This window comes from Carlito syrichta, unplaced genomic scaffold, assembly GCF_000164805.1.
Source record: "Carlito syrichta isolate Samal-C Ts95f unplaced genomic scaffold, Tarsius_syrichta-2.0.1 Scaffold305684, whole genome shotgun sequence".
NCBI lineage: Eukaryota > Metazoa > Chordata > Mammalia > Primates > Tarsiidae > Carlito > Carlito syrichta.
The window spans coordinates 602003-627636 of record NW_007249780.1 but is presented as its reverse complement, the minus strand read 5'-3'; the positions used below and the strand labels follow the sequence as shown (position 1 = coordinate 627636).

Sequence of the window (25634 nt, the reverse complement as noted above, 5' to 3'; positions counted from 1 at the left end):
TTTTTTATTTATTGTAGAGATGAGGTCTCGCCTGCCCAGGCGGGTCTTGAACCCGCAGGCTCAGGCAATCCACTCACCTCAGCCTCCCAAAGGCGCGGGATTACAGTCTGAGCCACCAAGCCCGGCTTTTTTTTTTTTTTTTAGTTGAAGTCTCACTCTGCCACCCAGGCTGGAGGGCAGTGGCATACTCACTACCACCTTAGCCTTCCAAGTAGCCTAAACTACAGGCACGTGCCACCACGCCCAGCTAGTTTTTGACTTATTGTAGAGATGAGGTCTCGCCCGGGCTGGTCTTGAACCAGTGGACTCAGGCAGTCCTCTCACCTTGGCCTCCCAAAGTGCTGGGATTATAGGCATGAGCCACAGTGCCCAGCCTGAAAATGAATTTTAAACTGTAAATTATTTCCATAAGGACTTACATGGTGGTTATATTTTATTTTGAGTAATCTTCGATTGACAGTGGCTTCTAGCTAAGCATTGCTCTGTATTTTTGCTTTTTAATGTATATCTTCTCAGTAATTAATAATATGCAAAAAACAAGCCTGTTAAGTAGTTACATGTACATGGGGAGCTGCACAGCCCTGATAAGGAATGAGAATACTCACTCTTACATTTCTTCTGTAAAATAGGGGGTTTCTTACATGGGTGTTCCATTTAGTCTAGCTTTTGGGCAGTGCCAGCATTTTTAAGAAATCTCAGTTATTTATGCAGAACGTCTTCAAACTAAATCAGATTACTGTGGTTGCGTTGAACTCTTCTTGGGGAAATCTCCAGTTATAGATTAAAGTTGGTTGACTTGAATTTCTACTGATTCCCCAGGAATCAGTGACCTTCTCCTATACTTGATAAACACAGAGAGAGGTTATCTGATGACCCAGGAGAATAAGGCTGAGTTTTAATTTCATACAGGACTTCCTTCAGACACTTCACCTTTTAGTTGAGAATTAAGTTTTTACCCTTTCATTCATGTTCAGCATTCATGTATTGCAAGCTTAGGATATGCCAGATAACAAACTACATGTGATGGTATTAAAAGATGGGAAAAATACTATTTATTATTATTATTTTCTGAGTCAGAGTCTCTGTCGCCCAGACTGGAGTGCAGTGGCATATTCATTCATGGCTACCACAGCCTTGACTTCCTGGGCTTAGGTGATCCTTCCACCTTAGCCTTCCAAGTAGCTGGGACTATAGGCATGCCACCACGCCCAGCTAGTTTTTTGATTTATTGTAGAGATGAGGTCTCGTCAAGTTGCTCAGGCTGTTCTCAAACCCCTGGGCTCAGGCAGTCCTCTCACCTCGGCCTCCCAAAGTACTGAGATTACAGACTGAGCCACCGAACCTGGCCAAAATAAATTTTTTAAAAGAAAAGCAAACAAAAAGATATCTAACTATGTGCCAAGGATAAAAAAGGTGAATAGGCCAGGCGTGGTGGCTCACGCCTCCCAGCACTTTGGGAGGCCAAGGTGAGAGGATTGCCTGAGCCCACGAATTCGAGACCAGCCTAGGCAATTTGGCAAGACCTCATCTCTACAATAAATCAAAAAATTAGCCAGACGTCGTGGCGCATGCCTGTAGTTCCAGCTACTTGGAAGACTGAGGCAGAAGGACCACCTGAGCCCAGCAGGTCGAGGCTGTGGTAGCCAGGAGTGTGCCACTGCACTCCAGCCTGTGCAACAGAGTGAGACTTTGAACCCCCCCCAAAAAATTGAATAAACCATGGTTACTACTCTCAAAGAAAGAGCAAAAATCAGTGGGTATCACCAATTTGTGTGTGTGTATGTTTCTACTTTTAGCAAATACATTGTTATATTCTTATTCATCCACTGAAGAAAGATACATGTTTTTTCCCCTTAGATTAGAAAATATAGTTTATTTAAACTAAATTAGAGAGAGAGAGAAGATTCACCTCCCCAAGGTGGGGTGCCAAAGCCAGGAAGTATGGTGACAGCCCTAGCTCAAGGAGCACATGGCCATACCAGAGTCTAGCAAGGCAATGGCCCGATAAATATATTTATTGAAAGCAATGAGTGGGTTTAGCCTACCCCTCTGGTATGAATTCACTTTAGTGTTTCTTTCAATAGACCTCTTCTAGTACATCAGAATAAAGTTCTTTCCAACTCAGCCTTCTGAGTAGCCAGGACAAAAGGCATGCACCACCACGGCCCACTAGTTTTTTTATTTTTTGTGGAGATGAGGTCTTGCTGGTCTCAAACTCCTGGACTCAAGCAATCCCCCTGGCTCAGCCTCCCAAAATGCTAGGATTACAGGCTGAAGCTACTGCACCCGGAGTGAGAAAAACATCTATTATAATATTTTCTCTTGCTTCTGTCTAGATAGTCTCAATGATTGTTTCAGGCTTGATAATTTTTTTCTGGGCAATTTCCATATTTCTTTTTCTTCATCAACTAATATTCCTATAGTATGTTTGCAGTGAATGAAGTCAAGGAACTAGGTAAAGTGAATGATGTCAGAAACATTTGTCAGGTCTCAGGTGGAATTTGAAGAGAGAAAATTTTAGAGATCTTGAATGGAACTGTTATACAGTAGGTTCTGAACATCTCTGTTCTTTGGGGATGACCTTCAGGTAGGCCTCTGTTTATAGGTTTTTCTTTCCCACAAAACTGTGTGTATCTAATGCCGTGCTTTGTACATATTATCTATTTAATAAATATTCATAGCTGGGCTCAAATGACTCTGTAACCTACTTCTGCTTGAGACATTGTGACCCTAGTACAGTAATTACCTTCTTTTATTTATTTATTTATTTATTTTAATTTTTTTTTTTTTTGAGTTGGAGTCTCACTCTGTCACCCAGACTGGAGTGCAGTGGCACGCTCCCCGCAGCCTCGACCTGCTGGGCTCCTGCGATCCTTCCACCTTAGCCTTCCAAGTAGGCAGAACTACAGGCGCGCGCTACCACGTCCGGTTAATTTTTGATTTATTGTAGAGATGAAGTCTCGTCAAGTTGCCCGGGTGGGTCTTGAACCCGCAGGCTCAGGCAATCCACTCACCTTGGCCTCCCAAAGTGCTGAGATTACAGGCTGAGCCACTGAGCCTGGCTATTTATTGATTGATATTTATTATTTTAGAGACAAGGTCTTGCTCTGTCACCCAGGCTGCAGTGTGGTGATGTGATCTTAGCTCACTGAAACTTTGGACTCCTGGGCTCTTGCAATCCTCCCGCTTCACCCTCCCAAGTAGCTAGAACTATAGCTATAGGTATATACCACCACACCTGGCCAGTTTTTAAAATGCTTTTGTAGCGATGGCGTCTCAGTATATTGCCTAGACTGGTCTCCAATTCCTGCCCTCAAGCAATCCTCCCACCTCAGCCTCTTGAGTAGTGGAACTATAGACTCAGCTACAAATTTCCTTCCTGGTTCTGGAAATTCTTATGCTCCATAGCAGTGAGTATGCAAATCTTTTGATCTCAGGACTCCTTTTTACTTTTTTAAATGATTGAAGAACCTAAAGAACTTTTTCTTTTTCTTTTCTTTTCTTTTTGACTAGGAATCTCACTCTGTCGCCCAGGCTGGAGTACAGTGGCACACTCATGACAGCCGCAGCCTCAACCCACTGGGTCAGGCGATCGTTCACCTCAGCTTTCCAAGTAACTGGAACTATGGGCATGCACCACACCCGACTAATTGTTTGATTTATTGTAGAGATAAGGTCTTGCTAAGTTGCCCAGGCTGGTCTTGAACCCCTGGACTCAGGCAATCCTCTCACCTCAGCCTTCCAAACTGCTGGATTATAGGTGTGAACCACTGCACCCAGCTCCCAAAGATCTTTTGTTTATATGACTTATACCTATCAATATTTTCTTTTTTGTTTTTCATGATGCTTTGTTTTAATTATATTTTCGTATTAGAAATTAAAACTGAGAAATTTATTTATTTATTTATTTTTGAGTTGGAGTCTCATTCTGTTGCCTAGGCTAGAGGGCAGTGGCACGCTCATGACCACCACAGCTTTGATCTGCTGGGCTCAGGCGATCGTTCTGCCTCAGCAATTCAAGTAGCTGGAACTACAGATATGTGCCACCATGCCGGGCTAATATTTTGATTTACTGTAGAGATGAGGTCTCTCCAAGTTGCCCGGGCTGGTCTTGAACCCGTGAGCTCAGGCAATCCTCTCACCTTGGCCTACCAAAGTGCTGGGATTATAGGCATGAGCCACCACGCCCAGCCAAAAACTGAGAAATTTAAAATAAATGTATTTGTTCAGTCATCTTAAAATAATGACATTGCCGGACTCTGTAGCTCAGCCTGTAATCCCGCTCCTTGGGAGGCTGAGGTGAGTGAATTGCCTGAGCCCGCGGGTTCGAGACCTGCCTGGACAACTTGGTGAGACCTCATCTCTACAACGAATAATAAAAAAAATTAGCTGGGTGTGCTAGCGCACGCCTGTAGTTCCAGTTACTTGGAAGGCTGAGGTGGAAGGCTTGCTGGAGCCCAGCAGGTCGAGGCTGCGGTGGCCGGGAGCGGCCACTGCACTCGAGTCTGGGCGACACAGTGAAATTCCAATCAAAAATAAAAATAAAAATAAAATAAAATAATAATGTTAAGGCCAGGCTTAGTGGCTCAGCCTGTAATCCCAGCACTTTGGGAGGCCGAGGGGAGTGGATTGCCTGAGCCCGCGGGTTTGAGACCAGCCCGGGCAACTTGGAAAGACCTCATCTCTACAATAAGTCAACAATTAGCCGGACGTGGTAGTGTGCACCTGTAATTCTGGCTACTTGGAAGACTGAGGCAAAAGGATCGCTGGAGTGGCCGTGAGCACTCCACCCTGGGCAATGGAGTAAGACTCCAACTCAAAAAAATAAATAAATATTAAGAATAAGAATAATATTGTTAAACCAGCCTGGCACAGTGACTCATACCTTAATCGCAACACTTGGGGAGGCTAAGGCAGGAGGCTTGCTTGAGGACAGGAGTTCAAACCCAGCTTGGGCAACATAGCAAGACCCATCTCTATTTAACATTTTAATGGAAGGTAACTTTTTTTTTCTTTTCTTTCTTTTTTTTTAGTTAGAGTCTCACTCTGTCGCCCTGACTGGAGTGCAGTAGCACGCTCCTGGCCACCGCAGCCTCGACCTGCTGGGCTCTGGCGATCCTTCCGCCTCTGCCTTCCAAATAGCTGGAGCTACAGTCATGCGCTACCATGCCTGGCTAATTTTTTGATTTATTGTAGAGATGAGGTCTCACCAAGTTGTCCAGGCAGGTCTCGAACCCGCGGGCTCAGGCAATCCACTCACCTCAGCCTCCCAAGGCGCGGGATTACAGGCTGAGCTACTGAGCCCGGCTACAGAATACATTTTATTTATTTATTTATTTATTTTTTGAGTTGGAGTCTCAATCTGTCACCCAGAGGCCGCTCCCGGCCACCGCAGCCTCGACCTGCTGGGCTCCGGCGATCCATTATTTTGCACCATCTTTGCAAAAGATCCATGCCCGGCTAATTTTTTGATTTATTGTAGAGATGAGGTCTCGCCAAGTTGCCCAGGCGGGTCTCGAACCCGCGGGCTCAGGCAATCCACTCACCTCAGTCTCCCAAAGGCGTGGGATTACAAGCTGAGCCACCAAACCTGGCTCATAATACATTTTTAAAATGTACTTGGTTGGGCGCGGTGGCTCAGCCTGTAATTCCAGCACTTTGGGAGGCGGAGACGAGAACTGCCTCAGTCCAGGGTTCAAGACCAGCCTGGGCAACTTGATGAGGCCTTGTCTCTACAATAAGTCAAAGCAGTGGCAGGCATGATGGCGTGAGTCCCTAGTTCCAGCTATTTGGAAGGCTGAGCCAGAAGGATCGCTTGAGTCCAGCAGGTTGAGGCTGCGGTGGCCATGAGTGTGCCACTCCACTCCAACCTGGGTGACAGAGTGAGATTCCAACTCAAAAATAAAATAAAATAGGTTTAAAAAATGTACTCAGGGGTCAAGTTTAATGCAATTAATAGTCTGTATTCCTTCATCAAAGACTTTCTTAGGTAAAATTGGCACTTTTTTTAAGTTGTGAGGACATAGCTGAACAGTACAGAAACTATTAGCACGATTTGTTGCCACTGCTTTGATTTAGGCCATTAAGTTTTACCTACCATTATTTTGCACCATCTTTGCAAAAGAAAATTATGTTATGAAAGTAGTTTTGAGTTTGTAGAGCCTCTGAAAGTGTCTCAGGACTTTCAGGGGTCTGCAGACTATACTTTGAGACCCTCTGCTGTTTTTGAATGAGATCACTCAGGGTGAGTGTGTAGAATTATAAAAATAACCTGTATAGCAAACCCTGAGGGAACCCCATTTAGGAAAAGGCAGATGAAAAATAAATCCCAAAGGAGCTAGAGGAATAACAGCCTTACAGTATTTGATAACATCCATAGTTAGCATTTAATAAGTGTTTATTTTGTCCTAGGCCAGTTCTAAGTGCTAAACATTGAGTCCTCATCATAACCTAATGAAGTAGGTAACTGTTGTTATCCTCATTTTCAGATGGCAAAACTGAAACACAGAGAAAGTGACTTCTCCAAGGTGACTCAGCTAGCAATGCAAACCAGGCAGTCTAGTTCTATTGCCAAAAAGGTAGAGGGAGAAAACTAGGAAGAGTGTGGCAGCAAGGAGGCTAAGAGAAAAGAGCATCTCAAGAGGGAGGTGATGATAATGGTAATATAAAATGCTGCCAAGTAAGATAAAGGACTGAGAAGCATCCATTGATTTCACAGTAAAGAGACCACTGATGATTGGCAAGAACAGCTTCAGTAGCATACAGGGACAGACGCCATGGGAAAGAGGGAGGAGAGTTGAGGAATGAGTGGGAGTTGGAAGAGACATGAGGAGAAAACTGTTTCAAGAACTTTAGTTGTGGGTGGGAGAAAGCCAGAGGGTGCCAGGGACAGAAAGAGCTGTTTTAGGATATGAAAACTTGAGCATGTTTAAGGTCTGATGAGAAGAAACAAGTTGAGAATGAAACTGAAGATACTAGAAGAAAGAAAGGAAGGATTAATAGAATGAAATTTCTGATCAGACAGAGTGGTTCTAAAGCACTGGGAGATTCGTTTTAGATGTGACTAGTTTTAAATTGATGGTTCTAATGCAGGAAGTTGAGGGTATTCCCTTCTTAGCCAAGATTCTAGAGGGTCTTGGCTATTTCTGCTTCCTTCTTCCTATATCTTTCACTGCTTTTAACTTACTGCTGTCTTTTGGAGTCTCTATTTTACTGGAATTTCTTTGATGAAGGTTACTACAGATCTCCAAATTGCCAAATTTAGTGGATACTGAAGTCCTTGACTTACTTGGTGTCTGCCATATTTGATACAACTTTTTTTCCCCTAAATTCACCTTTTTTTGCTGGTCTTTCCCAGGTATCTAACCTCAGTTCCCTCTCTTTCCCTCCTTTTTTTTTTTTTAGGAATAGGGTCTCACTCTGTCACCCAAGCTGGAGTGCAGTGGGGTGATCATTTATCACTGTAACCTCAAACTCTGGGCTCAAGCAGTCCTCCTGCCTTAGTCCCTGAGTGGCTGGCATTACAGGTGCACACCACTGCACCCTACTAATTTTTTTAAATCTCTGTAGACAGGTCTCACTGTGCCATCTAGCTGGTCTGGGAACTATTAGCCTCTAGCAATCCTTTTACCTCATCCTTTCAAAGTGCTGGGATTATAGGCATGAGCCACTGCACCTGACCTCCGTTTTCTTTTTAGTTTGTAGCTCTTTCTTATGCAGTCAAATCCACTCCCACAAATTTAGATACCACTTACATTCTCGTTCATTTGGATTCATATTCTCTCTCTCTCTCTCTCTCTCTCTCTCTCTCTCTCTCTATATATATATATATATATATATGCACCTAAGCCCCTTCTCCAAGTTTCTTTACCTTCTAGACAGTTTTACAATTCTATTTCTTTTTTTTTTTTAGTTGGAGTCTCACTCCGTCACCCAGGCTGGAGTGCAGTGGCATACTCACAGCCACCCCAGCATTGACCTATTTGGCTCCAGTGATCCTTCTGCCTCAGCTTTCCAAGTAGCTGGAACTACAGGTGTGCACTACCATGCCTGGCTAATTTTTTATTTATTGTAGAGACGAGGTCTTACCAAGTTGCCCAGGCTGGTCTCAGACCCGCGGACTCAAGCAGTCTACTCACCTCGGCCTCCCAAAGTGCTGGGATTATAGACTGAGCTACCAAACCCAGCTGTACAATCCTATTTCAATGGGTACTTTAAATTTCCCATGGGTACTTTAAATTCAGTATACACAAAACTCAATTTGGCCAGGCATGGTGCCTCACACCTATAATCCCAGCACTTTAGGAGGCTGAGGCAGGTGGATTGCTTGAGCCTAGGATTTTGAGACCAGCTTGGGCAACATAGTGAGACCTTTCTCTACAAAAAATTAGCTGGGCATGGTGCACATGCTTGTAGTCCCCTCTATTCGGGAGGCTGAGGCGGAAGGATCCCCTGAACGCAAGAAGTCAAGGCTGTGGTGAGCCGTGATCTTGCCACTACCCTCTAGCCTAGGCGCAGAGTGAGGCCCCAACTCAAAAACAACAACAATTCAGCTCATCTATCACTCCCAAACTTGATTTCTTATCCTCTGCTTGGCTTCCCAAGTAATCAACCGAGTTTCCTAGAAGTGTGGAAGGCACACAACTCATTCTTTTCTTTTGCTTCCTGTGTCCAATTAGTTACAAAGAACTATCAGTTTTACTTTTCAGGATCTCTTGAATCTGTTCTTTTTTCGCCCCCCCCCCCATTTCTATAGCCTTAGTTCAGTGCCTTATCACATATATCTGGATTTTTACAACAGCATTTGAGCTGGTCACCTTGCTTTGTTACTATAAATTCAATCAAACCTCTTCCCCCCCAAAGCCTTTCACTAGCTGTCCATCAACACAGAATAAAGATCAAGTTTCTTAGCATAACATGCAAGGCACCTGTGATCGGACCCCTAACTACCTCTAGTTTTTCTTCCTGCCACTGTCCCCACCCCCACCTTGTACATTCCACAGTTCTCTAAGCATATCTTGTTCTTATCACTCTGCGGTAGTGCTTGCTGTTCCCTTTGCGTGAACATTCTTTTTTTTTTACTTTCTCCTCCATCCTACAGAAGCCACTCAAATTTTTTTTACTTGTATTTTTTTGAGTTGGTGTCTTACTCTGTTGCCCAGGCTGGAGTACAATGGCATGATCACAGCTTACTGCAGCCTCAACCTCCTGGGCTCAGGCGATTCTCCTGTCTCAGCCTCCTGAATAGCTGGAACCACAAACACACGCCACCACACCTGGCTAATTTCTTGATCTTTTTGTGGAGACAGGGTCTCACTCTGTTGCCTAGGCTAGCCTTAAACTTCTAGACTCAAGCGGTCCTACTACCTCAGCCTCCCAAAGTGGTAGGATTATGGGCACGAGCCACCATACCCAGCCTTGATCCTGAGAATTTTACTTAAACATTTCAGTTCTCTTCTCTTCTTCTCTGTGTGTGTATGTGTGCATGTGTTTGGTAGAGAGCATTTAGCTTCTGAAATTGACTTATTTTTTTATTTTTATTTTTTTTGATTTGGAGTCTCACTCTGTCACCCAGACTGGAGTGCAGTGGCCGCTCCCGGCCACCGCAGCCTCGACCTGCTGGGCTCTGGTGATCCTTCCTCCTCAGCCTTCTAAGTAGCCGGAATTACAGGCATGCGCTACCACACCCGGCTGATTTTTTGATTTATTGTACAGATGAGGTCTCGCTGCCCAGGCGGGTCTCGAACCCGCGGGCTCAGGCAATCCACTCACCTCAGCCTCCCAAAGGCGCAGGATTACAGGCTGAGCCACCGAGCCCGACTGAAATTGACTTATTTTTCACCCTAATGATATATTGCCTTCATCAGTTTTTATAAGATCTTTCTCTTTTTATTGTATTTTTCCTTTCTTCATCCCATTCCCTATTTCAACTTCTTTGATGGTTATTGTTATTATTATATGTCTAGTTTGACACTTTATGCTTTTCCAGATATTAATCTAAATCAGTGCTTCTGAACCTGATAGTGTTGCTGCACACATAAAAATAACATTTTCGGCTGGGCACAGTGGCTCATGCCTATAATCCCAGCACTGTGGGAGGCAGAGGTGAGAAGATTACTTGAGTCAGGGGTTCAAGACCAATCTGGGCAGCATTGTTTCTTTAAAAAAAAAAAAAAAAAAAGAGCCGGGCTTGGTGGCTCAGCCTGTAATCCCGCGCTTTGGGAGGCTAAGGTGAGTGAATTGCCTTAGCCTGCGGGTTTGAGACCTGCCTGGGCAACTTGGCGAGACCTCATCTTTACAATAAATAAAAAAAAAATCAGCCGGGCATGGTAGTGCGCGCCTGTAGTTACAGCTACTTGGAAGGCTGAGGCAGAAGGATCGCCAGAGTCCAGAAGTCGAGGCTGCGGTGGCCGGGAGCAGCCACTGCGCTCCAGTCTGGGTGACAGTGAGACTCCAACTCAAAAAGAAAGAAAGAAAGAAAGAAAAATAACATTTGCATTGTACAGTGAGCATATGAAGCCAGAGGCTACAGATTAAAGGTTTCTGGCTACACTAGTCCCCTGGGACTGCTCTGAGAGCTAAGAAGATCAATATCTCTGCCTAAGTATAGCCCATTTGTGTTACTTATCATGATACACCAGTTGAGAAGCTTAATCTAGACTCTATTTATTTGTGTATGATTCACATTCATCAGTGAGGTTGTATTGAATCACAAAAGTGTAGTTGTTAGTATATCACCTGTCTTTGGTATGAAAAAGCAAAGCAGTAGGTAATTTCATCTTAATTTAACCCAAGCTTAGGTCAGCTGCTGCCATGTATCTGGAGGGCAGGAAAAGGGCAGAATGAAATGATCTCTACAAAGTAGGACAGATACATTACTGTCAGGTTGGGTCACTAGACTCATGTTCCTGGAGTTGCAGGTGGAAAGTAGTAGCTTATTTTCACAGACTACTAAATGCCTACTTAATCAGATCTGCCAGCAAAGGAATGTCTAGCCAGACAAATTATTTTAAAACTTGGGCAGCAAATTGATCCTGGAGAGGACAGAAAACCATGAAATAAGTTTAATTTCTCAATGTCATCTAGCACAGCAATTTTCAAGCTATGATCTCAGGGCTTCTTTATAACCTTAAAAAATTATCAAGAATCCCAAAATCTTTGTTCATATGGATAGTATCTATCAATTTAGAAATTAAAATGGAAAATATATATATTTACAAATTCATTTAAAAATAACAGTGAACTAATTACATAGTAATATAACTAACATTTTATGCAAAATAGCCAGGCACAGTGACGCATGCCTGTAATCCCAACACTTTGGGAGGCGAAGGTGAGAGGACTGCCTGAGTCCAGGGATTCGAGACCAGCCTGGACAACTTGGCAAGATCTCATCTCTATAATAAATAAAAAAATTATCCATGCATGACATACTACAGCAGACTGAATGCAGAAGCTAACATGAGAATACAGCTGCCAGATATTAAAGAGAGTTACTAAAATGTAAAATAATGCTACTCTTCTCACATTTGGGAAGAAAACAGTTCTTTTTCTTTCTTTCTTTCTTTTTTTTGAGTCTAAGTCTCTGTCACCCAGGCTGATGTGCAGTGGCATGCTCACAGCCACTGCAGTCTCAACCTTCCAAATAGCTGGAAATACAGGCGCACACCATTATACCCAGTTAATTTTTTTATTTATTGTAGGGATGAGGTCTCACCAAGTTGCCCAGGCTGGTCTCGAACCCCTGGGCTCAAGCATTCCTCTCGCCTCTGCCTCCCAAAGTACTGGGATTACAGGTATGAGCCACCACACCTGACTAGCTTTATGTTTTTCACTGAACTCTGAACTAGAGGGCAGAATGTAAACTAGTGACAACTCTAGGCTAAGTTGGCTCCAAGGTCCAGATATGAAGAAGAATGATAATAAAATTGGCTTCACCCAGGTGGACAAGGTACAGACCTGTGCTTGTTATGTCAAAGAGGATTTCTAGCCGGGCAGTGGTTGATGCCTGTAATCCCAGCACTTTGGGAGGCAGAGACAAGAGGATTGCCTGAGCCTGGGGATTTGAAACCAGCCTGGGCAACTTGGTGAGACTTTGTCTCTACAATAAATTTAAAAATTAACTGGGCATGGTGGCACGCACCTGTAGTTCCAGCTACCTGGAAGGCTGAGGCTGCGTGGCTGTAAGCGTGCCACTGCACTCCAGCCTGGGCAACAAAGTGAGACTTTGACTCAAAAAAAAAAAAAGGATTTCTTCCCACTTTCTACCAGAGGTACCAGGGGAGTGCCCAGACTTAAATATATCTGTCTAGTGAAAATAATAATAATCACCCCTTAAAGAGTGTTTACTAAGTGTCAAGTACTGAGCTAGGCATGCATCATATCATTTCATCTTTAAGATATGCCTGTGAGGCAGACATTATTATCCTCATTCAATAGGTGTGTAACTTATACAAGGTCTTCCAGATGGTAATATCTAACTCTTGGTCCTGAGCTTTAATCACCTGACTGCCTCTGGACTGAGGAAGAGGCTGGGCTAGGGGTAAGAGCAGGAATTGGAAATTCCTTTGAAATTGTTTTCTGCTTTTGGATATTTATGTAGTTGTGTAGATGGGAAGAGAAGATGAGACAGAGAAATGATTAGGTGATTTTTATCTCTGATACGAGCACCAACTCAGCAACAAAGAATGACAGCCTTACTCTTCTGAATGCTGGTTGATCCTGGTTCAAACTGAGCTCCATTAGAGCAGGAATGGGTTTTGTAAGACCCGTTGCTTGTCTGTTACTGAGCAACTGATGAGCACAGGACCTTGGTAAATAACAGAAGCAGTCTATTATCTGTGTTTGTGAGGAGTTTAAACACGAGCTGGGCTTAAAATATTATTGGTACACAGAATGGTATACTACCAGTAAATGTAAATTAAGGTACCCACTAGTATTGGCTTTTTTTTTTTTTTTTTGAGTTGGAGTCTCACTCTGTCACCCAGACTGGAGTGCAGTGGCCACTCCTGGCCACCACAGCCTCAACCCACTGGGCTCCGGCGATCCTTCCGCCTCAGCCTTCGGAGTAGCCGGAATTACAGACACACGCTACCATGCCCAGCTGATTTTTTTTTTTTTAATTGTAGAGATGAGGTCTTGCCAAGTTGCCCAGGCGGGTCTCCAACCCGCGGGCTCAGGTAATTCACTCACCTCAGCCTCCCAAAGTGCGGGATTACAGGCTGAGCCACCAAGACCGGCTTTAGTATTGGCTTTTGAATGGAACTTTTTTTTTTTACCACCTATATAAAAGAGAATGGGTAACAGATGTGGCTAACTTTGTGCTCTGAATAAATGCTTCAAAAAAGTTCAAATATTTTAGCAAAAGCTCAAGAACTTTGGTGATAAGGGTAAAATAAGTTTTATTGACTGGGCTCAGTGGCTCAGCCTGTAATCCCAGCACTTTGGGAGGTTGTGGCAAGTGGATTGCCTGAGCCCACGGGTTTGAGACCAGCCCAGGCAACTTGGCCAGACCTCGTCTCTACAATTAAAAAATAATAATAATTAGCCAGGCTTGGTAGTGCATGCCTGTAGTTCTGGCTACTTGGAAGGCTGAAGTGGAAGGATCGCCAGAGCCCAGCAGGTTGACGCTGGGTTAGCTGAGAGTGTGCCACTGCACTCCAGCCTGGGAGATGCAGTGAGACTCCACCTCAAAAAATAATAATAGTAAGTTTTATTGTAGAAAGATAATAAACAAAGTTTCTTATTTTCAGTCCCTCCTTTAGAGAAAATAAATTCTAGATTCAAGTGCAGATCAAGAAAATAGGTAGAGCACTTCATCTTATACCTTCCAGTTACATTTTCTCCTTTTTTTTTTTTTTTTTTAAGTCAGAGTTTTACTCTGTTGCCCAGGCTGAAGGGCAGTGGCATGCTCACAGTCACCACAGCCTCAACCTGCTGGACTCAGGTGATCCTTCTGCTTCAGCCTTCCAAGTAGTTGGAATTACAGGCACATGCCACCACACCCGGCTAATTTTTTTTTTTTTTAATTTATTGTAGAGATAAGGTATCTCCTAGTTGCTCAGGCTGATCTTGAACCTGGAAGCTCAGGCAATTCTCTCACCACGGCCTCCTCCCAAAGTGCTGGGATTATAGACGTGAGCCATTGTACCAGCCCCAGTTATATTTTCATTGTTGGATGTGGTAAGATGCTAAGAGGTTAAAATGGGTTTTGACTTATCCTGAAAATGCCTATATAGAGCTTTTCCCAGAGTTGATACTCACACAAGTCTCTGGTTGTGAGGGAAAAGTGAGAGCTTTCTTGAAGAACTAAAGAATAGTTAGTTCCTCAATTTTCAAAGGTCTAGAAGTTCAGAATTAATAACAATTAATGATAACACCATAGAATCTTAAATACAGAGAAAAAACTTAGAAATAATTTTGCATAACCCCTTCTTTTATTTTTAATAAAACTGATACACAAGAGATTAAGTGACTTAATCAATTGAGCGCTAATAGGTCATTTCCTTCTCATCCTTCCTAGCATCCTGGTTTTTCTTCAGGACTCCTGAAAGATGACAACCATGACCTTGGATATCTGTAGTTAGGAAGAGCTCAAACTCAGTTCTACTTTCCCCTCCAGTTAAGATCTTCTTGGTCTTTTGAAGTAAGGAAAACTACCATTTATTAAGCACCTTCCTTGTGCCAGAATCTTTTATATACATTATCTCGTTGAATACTTAGAAGATTCTGATGAAGCTGGGCGCAGTGGCTTATGCCTATTGTCCCAGTGCTTTGGTAGGTGGAGACGAGAGGATTACCTGAGCTCAGGGGTTCTAGACCAGCCTGAGCAACATGGCGAGACCTCGTCTCTAAAATAAATTTAAAATTAGCCGGACATGGTGGCACGTGCCTGTGGTTCCAGCTACTTGGAAGGCTGAGGCAGAAGGATCACCTGAGCCCAGCAGGTCAAGGCAGTGGTGGCCATGAACATGCCACTCCAGCCTGGGCGACAGAGTGAGACTCCAACTCAAAAAAAAAAAAAGATTTTTATTGAAATACAACTTCTCATATTTTAATGGACACATGAATCACCTGGGATCTCATTGAAAATGCAGATCCAGCCGGACTCGGTGGCTCAGCCTGTAATCCCACGCTTTGGGAGGCTGAGGTGAGTGGATTGCCTGAGCCCACAGGTTTGAGACCCGCCTGGGCAACTTGGCGAGACCTCATCTCTACAATAAAAAAAAAAAAAAATCAGCCGGACATGGTAGCGTGTGCCTGTAATTCCAGCTACTCGGAAGGCTGAGGTGGAAGGATCGCCAGAGCCCAGTGGGTCCAGGCTGCAGTGGCTGGGAGTGGCCACTGCACTCCAGTCTGGGTGACAGAGTGAGACTCCAACTCAAAGAAAAGAAAAGAAAAAATGCAGATCCTGATTTTGCAAGTCTGGGATGGGGCTCAAGGTTATACATTTCTGAAAAACTGCTAGGAAATGCCAGTAATGTTGTTAGACTTTATACCATATATTGACTACCAAGGATGTATATATTTGTCATCTTCATCTTATAGATGAAAAAAACTGAGGCTCACAAAGACTAAATAACTTGGCCAAGCTCATGCAGGAAGTAAACGGAAGAATGGTGATTTGATCTAGATCTGTCTGACTCTAAAGCTCAAGATGTACTAAGAGAAGCCAGGGGAAAATGGAAAAAGCTTATGTTCCAGCATTTCTTGAACAGGTTATTTCTCAAGTGAGTCAATGGCAGAACCCGTTGACAAAAATTTCTGGCTCCTAGCCCAGTGTTTCCCCTTTTCCTTCCCATTAATCCACTAATCAGGATCACTCCTTCATGCTTAGCAAACCATATTTAGAATGGTTTTTGGATATATACCTAGTAATGGGATTGCTGGATCATATGGTAGCTCTATTTTTAATTTCTTGAGGAACTTCCATACTGTTTTCCATAATGACTGCACTAATTGACATTACCACCAACAGTATATAAAGGTTCCCTTTTCTCTGCTTGCCAGCATTCTAATGGGAGTGAAGTGATACCTCCTTGCGGTTTTGAGTTGCATTTCTTTGATGATTAGTGATATTGAACGTTTTTTCTTTTTCTTCTTTTTTTTTGAGTTGGAGTCTTACTCTGTCGCCCAGGCTGGTGCAGTGGCACGCTCACAGCCACTGCAGCCTCGACCTGATGGGCTCTGGTGATCCTTCTGCCTCAGTCTTTTTTTTGTTATTGGTCGTTTGAGTCTTTATATCTTCTGAATATTAACCCCTTGTCAGATGCATAGCTTGCAAATACTTTCTCCCATTCTTTTTCTTCACTTGTTTCCTTTGTTGTGCAAAAGCTTTCCAGTTTGATGTAATCCCATTTGTCTGTTTTTGTTTTTATTGCCTGTGATTTTTGAGATCTTATTCAAAAAAATCCTTGCCAAGTCCAATTTTATGAAACATTTCCCCTATGTTTTCTTCTAGCAGTTTCATAGTTTCAAGGTTTACACTTAAGTCCAAAGGAAATGAAGTTAGTATGTTGAAGAAACATCTGTATATCCATGTTTATTATTGTATTACTATCCACTATAGCCAAAATATGGAACCATCCTAAATGCCCATCTAATGATGGATGGATAAAGATTCAGCTAAAAACAGAATGAAGTCCTGTCATTTTTGGCAACATGGATGAACCTAGAGGACATTGTGTTAAATGAAATAAGCCAAGTACAGAAAGACAAAAACCCACAATCTCATTCAGACGTGGAGTCTAAAGTTGATTTCACAGAAGTAGGTAGAGAGGAGAATAGTCCTTACCAGAGAGAGACTGGGAGGAAAAGAGGGGAGGAGAGCGATCAGGGGAGGTTGATCAGTGGACACAAAGTTACAGTTAGACAGGAAGAAAAGTTTTGATGTTGCTATTACACAGAGTGCTTATAACAAATAATAATGTATTGCATATTTCAAGATAGCTAGAAGAGATTTTGAATGTTATCACCACAAAGATAGGATAAATGTTTAAAGTGATGGATATGGTAATTACCATGATTTCATCGTTATACTATATATACATACATTGAAATATCACATTGTACCTCATAAATATGTACAATTATTATGTGTCACTGTAAATTTAAAAAAATTTTTTTAAAGAACTGGCCTTTGGGCTTTCTCCATTATAGGTTTATTGCCAAAACCTGTGCACTCCATGTTGGCATCGAGGACAGTGGTCCTTATCAGGCCCAACCCAATGCCATCCTTGAAAAGGTGTTCATATCTATTACCAAGGTAAGTGAGCAAAGAAACAGAGGAAATTGACATGAGGGGTTGCTATGGGGCAAAGGATAGAAAGCACATTTCTTTCAAGGCTAGGGGTAGGCTGGAATGATCTTCCACATTTGTTTAGACCATATAGCTATTATATGGAGAACGTCATCTCCTCAGGGAAAACCTTTGGGCCAGGTTCCCTGGATTGTATACCTTTGACCAGCAGCCACTTTTATGCCTCTTTCCTCAGACACATACCATATCTTGTTTTTGTTTTTCCTTGTTCCAGTTCTGTCTGTCATTGCCCACTTGCATAAATGAGATGGGAATGTTATGACAACCTTTGCAGTTGGGAATTTTAATATTCTTTTTTCCTCAGCTTGGGTTGGAGGGAGAAGATCAAACAAGGATGTGTATAGGTGAGCGGTAAAGGTCCTTGATGTGTGAAATAGACTCTTTACTAAAAATGACTTTGGGCTACAACCTGAAAAGATAAACATCACTTGAGCCACTGTGGCTACCACTCTTTGCCACTCGGTTAGTCAGAGGGATTAATGAGGATTTGAGGAGAAAGGAGTATTCTGACTCTGGTTATACATCTACAGTATCCTGATAAGAAAAGGCTGGAAGGCCTGTCCAAGCAACTGGACTGGGATGTCCGTAAAGTCCAATGCTGGTTTCGCCATCGGAGGAATCAGGACAAGCCCCCAACGCTCACTAAATTCTGTGAAAGCATGTAGGTGTGCAGGGAGGGAGGCAGGGAGGGAGGTAGGGAGCGAGGAGGAGGGTGGGGCTACAACGGACTGGGGTTTTCTTTTTGGAAGTCACTTCTATCAATAGGGCGACAGTTGGTGGATGTTAAGAGCTAATTCAATCTATACAGGTAGGAAAGAAGAGAACTGGAAGATTGATCACCCTTCGTTTCTTGGACATGTTGCCTATAAGCTAGGTGTGGTTCTATTTTGTTCCCCTTTCCCAAATAGATTGGGAATAAGTTCCTTTAACAATACTTATCTAGCTAAATATGCACACTTGTACACTTTGATAGAGATAGTACTAGCTTGCTGTAAATGGGCATTTTTGAGGGAAGCATCCCTTTTCTGGGAAATACTATACTTCATTTCACTGAGCTTCTACTAATTGTCCTCTAGAAACAGAGCACTGTATTAGTAATTGTCATGCAAAGAAAAATATTAAGCACTATTGTTAGGGAGTCTTATATGGAAGAAAAGTTTATTAAAGCTAGTATATACTTGTGGAAATCTGTTTTAAACAGAGGCTGGAAGATGACTTCTTTGGCTTTTTAGGTATTTGTCTCTATTCTAGGAACTTAACCTATTTCCCACCAGTAACTGTCTTATCCCTGTATCTGTTATTTTGACTTCCTTAGCCTTAAAGACGTTCACTTGGGTGGCTATTTATCTAACCTTTACTCTTTGCCCACCTAGGTGGAGATTCACTTTTTATATATGTATATTCTGCTACGGAATTAGATTTCTCTGGTCGGTGAGTCTAAACTCTTTGTCCTCTGATTGGGTTCTAATCATGCTTAGATCTCTAGAGATAGAGTTTAAATGCCTTTAGGTCTTTACTTTTCTCCTCTTTGATACCCATAGTCCAGGTTTATATGCTAATAGATTGTCTTGTGTTTGGTGCCTGACTTCAGTAACCTCATGACTCTACTGTTTCTCCCCTAAATGATGCTAATAATAATAATCACGTTGGCCTAGTACTTAAGTTTACAAAACACTTGACAAAAAATCCAAAGAGGAGAAATGAAATCAACAGAGAAGAATTTCAGGCTTTTTGATTCCTGAGTTTGTGTTTTTTTTCCCCTGTGCCACCTAGTTCTTTCTAAATTATTCACAATAATTCCCCTACACATGAACCATTAAGTTGCGAACTTCCTTTTGTTTTTTTTTTCCCAGTAGGAGTCTCATTCCGTCGACCTGCTGGGCTCTGGCTGGGCTTCCACCTCAGCCTTCCAAGTAACTGGAACTACAGGCATTCACTACCATGCCTGGCTAATTTTGATTTATTGTAGAGATGAGGTCTTGTCAAGTTTCCCGGGCTGATCTTGAACCCATGAGCTCAGACAATCCACTCGCCTCAGCCTCCCAAAGTGCTGGGATTACAGGCTGAGCCACTGAGCCTAGCCAAGTTGCAAATTTCAAAGATGCAACTGTGTATTCACATGTCCGATCACTAAGTTCACATATCTGGTGTACATTGTCACGTGCATGCATCCTCTACAAGTGGTTGTGCTTTTGTATACTTTACTATATAGTCCTGTATACAGTACAGTAATACTTTATCTTTATCTCAAGGCCAGGATGTCCAGAAGCAAGCAAAAAAGCAGCAGTGATGTAGCTGGTACTGTATAGCCAATTGTTTTAGTTGAATACTTAGGCCAACTTTGTTGGATTTACAAACAAATTGGACATACAAACACAGTAAACTTCAGAATACTGAAATCTTACAGAATGTGTTCTCTGACCATAATGGAATTAAATGAGAAGTTAATAATAATAAAATATATAGAAAATATTTGGAAGTTAAACAACTCTTCTAAATAACCATGGATCAAGGCTGGGCATGGTGTCTCATGCCTGTAATCCCAACACTTTGGAGGGCTGAGGAGGGAGGATTGCTTGAATTCAGGAGTTCAAGACCAGCCTAGGCAACATAGCAAGACCCTGTCTCTATCAAATAAAAAAATCACAAGGACCAGGTGCGGTGGCTCACGCCTGTAATCCCAGCGCTTTGAGAAGCAGAGGCAAGAAGACTGCCCTTGTCCAGGGGTTTGAGACCAGCCTGGGAAACTTGATGAGACTTTGTCTCTATAATAAATTTCAAAAATTAGTTGGACATGGTGGTCAGTGCCTGTAGTTCCAGCTACTTGGAAGGCTGAGGTGGAAGGATCGCCTGAGCCCAGCAGGTCAAGGCTGCTGTGTTCGAGAGCATGCCACTGCACTCCAGCCCGGAAGAGAGTAAAACTGACTTAAAAAAAAAAAAAACTATGCCAGGCTCGGTGACTCAGCCTGTAATCCCGTGCTTTGGGAGACTGAGGTGAATGGATTGCCTGAGCCCATGGGTTCGAGACCCGCCTGGGCAACTTGGTGAGACCTCATCTCTACAATAAATCAAAAAATTAGCCAGGCATGGTAGAGCATGCCTGTAGTTCCAGCTACTTGGAAGGCTCAGGCGGAAGGATCACCGGAGCCCAGCAGGTTGAGGCTGTGGTGGCCGGGAGCAGGCCATTGCACTCCAGACTGGGTGACAGAGTGAGACTCCAAGTCAAAAAAATAAAAAAAAAAACTACAAGAAAAATTAGAAAATATTTTTGATGGAATGACGTTGAAAATACAACATATCAAAGTTTCTGGGATGCAGCTAAAGCATAGTTAAAGGGAAATTCATAGCTTTAAATGTTTATATTAAAAAGGATGAATGGTGTAAAGTTGATGATCTAAGTTTCCACTTTAAGATCTCGAAAAAGACTCCTACTTATCACTATACACAAAAATCACCTCTAAATGGATCAAAGACCTAAACATAAAACCTCAGTTTATAAAAATCTTCGAAAGCGCAGGGGACACACTTATGCACATTGGAATAGGCAACCAATTCTTGATCATAACCCCAAAAGCATATGCCAAAAGAGATAAGATAGGCAAATGGGACCTCATCAAACTGAAAGGCTTTTGCAAAGCAAAAGAAACCATCAAAAGAGCCAGGAGACAGCTCACAGAATGGGAAAAAAATACTTGTTAACTGTAGATCTGAAAGAGGCCTTACATCCAGGATCTACAGGGAACTTAAATGAGCTGAAAGGAAAAAAACAAGCAGTCCTATTAAAAAGTGGGCAGCCGGGCTCAGTGGCTCAGCCTGTAATCCCGCGCCTTTGGGAGGCTGAGGTAAGTGGATTGCCTGAGCCCGTGGGTTCGAGACCCACCTGGGCAGGCGAGACCTCATCTCTACAATAAAATCAAAAAATTAGCCGGCGTGGTAGCGCGTGCCTGTAATTCCGGCTACTCGGAAGGCTGAGGCGGAAGGATCGCCGGAGCCCAGCAGGTTGAGGCTGCGGTGGCCGGGAGCGGCCACTGCACTCCAGTCTGGGCGACAGAGTGAGACTTCAACTCAAAAAAAAACAAAAAGTGGGCAAAGGACATCAACAGACACTTCTCAAAAGAAGACATACAAACAGCCAACAGATACATGAAAAAATGCTCAGCCTCACTAATCATTCATCAGAGAAATGCAAATCAAAACCACATTGAGATACTACCTAACTCCAGTAAGAATGGCCATCATCAATAAGACAAAAAACAACAGATGCTGGCAAGGATGTGGAGAAAAGGGAGTGAACGCTTCTATGCTGTTGGTGGGAATGTAAACTAGTTCTAGGGAAAACCATGTGGCTTCTTTTTTTTTTTGAGTCAAAGTCTCACTCTGTCGCCCAGGCTGGAGTGCAGTGGCATGCTCACGGCTAACCCAGCATCAACCCGCCGGGCTCAGGTGATCCTTCTGCCTCAGCCTTCCAACTAGACGGAACTACAGGTGCACGCTACCACGCCCAGCTAATTTTTTGATATATTGTAGAGACGAGGTCTCACCAAGTTGCCCAGGCTGGTCTCTCAGGCAATCCTCTCTCCTCAGCCTCCCAAAGTGCTGGGATTACAGCCTTGAGCCACGGCACCCAGCCAGTGTGGCAACTTGTAAAAGAACTAGAAACTGACCTTCCATATGACCTAGAAATTCTACAAAAAAGATACCTGCACACATGTTTATTGCAGTACTATTCACAATAGCAAAAATGTGGAACCAGCCATGCTACCCACTGAAGGTAGACTGGATTTTTAAAAAAACGTGGTACATAAACATGGTGGACTATTACACAGACATAAAGAAGGACAAAATTATGGACTCTGCAGCAACTTAGGTGGATCCAGAGTCTGTCATACTCAGTAATCTATCACAGAAACAAAGAATTGAGTACCACATGTTCTCATAAGTTGGTCCTGAACATTAATCACAATACTACAAGAGAGGGATCGGCAGTAGTGGGACTCTGTCGGGGAGGCGGTGGGGCACATATCTTAAACCTAAAGTGCAGACCAGAGGGAGGCCCAAACATCACCTGTACATAGACCACTTACGTACCTAATCCTGGCTTGTACCCCACATCTTTAAAATACAGAAGTACAAAGTAAGTTAAAGGTGGGAAATAAAAAATAAGCAGAAATTAATGAAATAGACATTAGACAAACAAAGGATAAAATTGATAAGCCAAAAGTTCGTTCTTTGAAAAGTTTGATTAAAATTGATAAGCCACAAGAAGAAAAGAGAAAATGTGAATTATCAACATGGGGGAGGTTATCACTATAGATCCTATAGACATTGAAAGGATAATAAGACAGTACTATGAGCAATTTGATGGTAATAAATGCAGTAGCATAGATAAAATGAACAAACTCTTTAAATTTTTGGCTCTTGAACCTCCTGTGGAGATATCCTTCTTGATTAACAAATGGAATAATTGCCTTCCTGCTTTCTCTATATTTTCCAGGTGGTGATGTTTTCTAAAACTATCCTAGAGCTCTCTCTGCTCTTATTTATCTCAAAGCATAGTTTTTCTATTTACAATACTACTTTCTTGTTGTAGAAGAAAAAAATGTAACTATTTATTGACCCCTAAAATCTATTAAGGGGAACTCCTCTGGTCCTGTCTCTTTTTAGCCCCAGCCTAGAGAGAGGGGAACTATATGGGGTAGATTCTGAGGCCAGGTGAGAATCCTGAAGGCTGACTTGGATTATCTGTTTTTTCTTAGTCACCTTGGTTCTGGGACATCCAACAGTGCTGGCATAGCTATCCATTTCAGGTAGGATCTGAATCATTTCACGATAGGGGCCTTATATATGATGTATAAGTGGGGCGGGTGAGGATGCATTGCCAGTCCCAGGACAGATGACATGTTTCCTTGGTATTCAGAGATTGGGAGCTGAATCCCATTGGGTCGTATATTCAGGCTATCGATTTCTCAAGCCCCTGTAGCGGTGAAATCCAGTGAACTTTTTGTTCCAAGTTTCCCATTGTATTCACCCTAATTGGGCTGGAAAGAAAAGCAGTTTTCTGACATTTAATGACGTGCTTTCTGGTTCAGGTATCCTTTTTGTATCAAGAGCAACATAGAACCACCTTAAGAGCATTTTAGTTCTAATTTATACTAGAAAAATGTCAAGGAACTGCTAAAGGGGTGGAAGAGGGGAAAGCCGCCATGCATATTTAATCCTGTGAAAAGCACTAATTGCTGCAATTCGAGACACACTGATCAATTGTGCTATATTGTGTGTTAACCTTATCTCATCTCTAAAAGATAGCTGAAAATGTGTATGTAGAGGAGCAGAGGGAAGAGGTTAAGTTTCTATACCAATCTAAAATCTGTTAACTGCTACAGATCTTGGAGATGATGGGGAGGAAAGATGTCTAATAATCTGGGGTATTGGTCCTTTAAGACAGAGAAAGTTGCAGAGAAGGAATGCACCTTGATTAGCTGGTATTCTAACTACTTCTTTCTCTTTTCCAGCCTCTCTCAAGTGGGCTTTATTACTATTATATCATGGAATTGGCCTTCTATTGGTCTCTTATGTTTTCTCAGTTTACAGACATTAAAAGAAAGGTAAGGACGTTGACTCCCTCAGCTCCTTAACTTGCTGCCTCCTTTCTGACAGCTTCCATTACTGCCATGTGATGGATTCCCTTCCCTGACTGGGACCAGAGAGATGGAGGAAGTGGGTTTGATGGGACTGTTAGCTCACTGTACTATTCCCAGAAACGAGACTTAACTAAAGATGAAATATCTTTAAAACATTCAGGGCAGCCCCAGGATAAGAACAGTTAACCAGCTAAGAAGTATACTTTTTTCCTTATTCTTCTACAAGGTTCTTACATATCAGAAGCTCAAGAAATTAGCCAGAACTTGGGGGTATTAAGGGCTGATTCGGGAAAAATACCTGATTCCAGAAAAGCTGGATCTGGCTTTTGTGTGGCATTAGGGGCTGTTGTTATCTCTCTCTGTTCTCCCTCTTTGGTTACCCCACTTCCTCAAAAAATGATACTGATTTTTAAAATTTTAACACATGGCATATATAAAAAAGTTTGAAATGCATTTATAAGTTTTAAAATGTAATAGACTGTGTATTTGTGAATCCATCGCCCAACTCAAGAACTAGAACATTATTAGCCTTTGCATTAGGAGACTTCTTGTGGATGACCTACCAGCAACTTGACTACGCTTTTTAACAAAATAATGAAAAACGAATCACTTCGTATTAAATAGTATAACATTGGAACCAATTATCTTATTGTAATGATATTTGGCTTATAATGGAATTTTGGACATTGAGGAACTTCTTTATAACAAATCAAAATTTCATATCTTTTTCTAACGTGGTAATGTGTGAAACAGTCACCAACATGCATTGCAGGTTCATTGATATATGTTGTGCAATAGTCATTTGTTTGACGTCTTCCACCTGGTGTTTTTCTACTCAAGCAGACAATGCAGTCTTGTTTTCTTCCTCCCACATTAATAATATGTAATTTATTGACCAGTCTGTTGTTGTTCAAAGAAGATATGGAAGGAAGTACTAGTGATTGCTGAAAACCACTTCTCAACTGATCAATCATATCTCAGTATATATTCCATCTCTTTATTATCTTTTTCATGCAATTTGAATGAAAAACTTCAAGGAAACATGCGTTTTTGAAAATTTTACAATTGTATAAGTTTGACCTGTATAATTACCAGCAATCTCTCTCCTGAGAAGGGATATCTGAGTGGTTCGCTACATTTACCATGTCTCCTCAGAGGGAACGTGTGAGTGCAAAGGACTAATACCATTGTATCTATGTGGAGAGCACAGATTTTTCATCCTTGTTTCTCTGACCCAAATTCACCTACCTCCTCCTACCTTTTTCCTCACTCGGCTGAGAAGTATTTAATAGATGAACGTAGTAACGCAAGTATTTGGAGAATTTTTTCAGGTTTAATCTTGGCATTTGAACCCAGGAGGAAATTAGAGCCTTAAATCTAAAAGCAGGAAGTGCTTGCAGTAAAATGGTTTGGCTCGTATGCACTTCTCTGAATCTTTTTGGAAGAATTTAGCTTTGACCCTCCACAATCCTATCCTTCCTGTTAGGTCCCTTTGGTTGAAATTTCTTTCATTAAAGCAGAAGTCTTAGAGTCTCAGGGGTATCTAAGGCTTGCATGTCTGACTGGGAAATTACTCCCAAAGTGTCAGCTCAGCACCCATGCTCCACGTATTCTCCAATTATGAAAGGATACTGCTCAAGGTGTAGAAGTGCTTCGTGCTATGTTAATATAGACTA

The 25634-nt window shown here is 42.3% G+C and overlaps 1 protein-coding gene across 3 annotated transcripts in view; it reads left to right on the top strand.

The window, feature by feature from the left end:
* Window positions 1-25634, top strand: part of CERS5 (ceramide synthase 5) — a 38189-nt gene that overhangs the window by 6649 nt on the left and 5906 nt on the right. For 2 of the 3 annotated variants that reach the window (XM_008062276.2, XM_021714595.1), the window contains exons 2-6: window positions 17158-17263; window positions 17848-17978; window positions 18691-18748; window positions 23074-23124; window positions 23830-23922. In XM_008062276.2, the coding sequence (XP_008060467.1) occupies window positions 17158-17263; window positions 17848-17978; window positions 18691-18748; window positions 23074-23124; window positions 23830-23922 (439 nt within the window). Of the gene's footprint in view, window positions 1-14571; window positions 14645-15546; window positions 15729-17157; window positions 17264-17847; window positions 17979-18690; window positions 18749-23073; window positions 23125-23829; window positions 23923-25634 lie in introns of those variants that run through there. The other variant, XM_021714596.1, reaches the window with a different exon arrangement.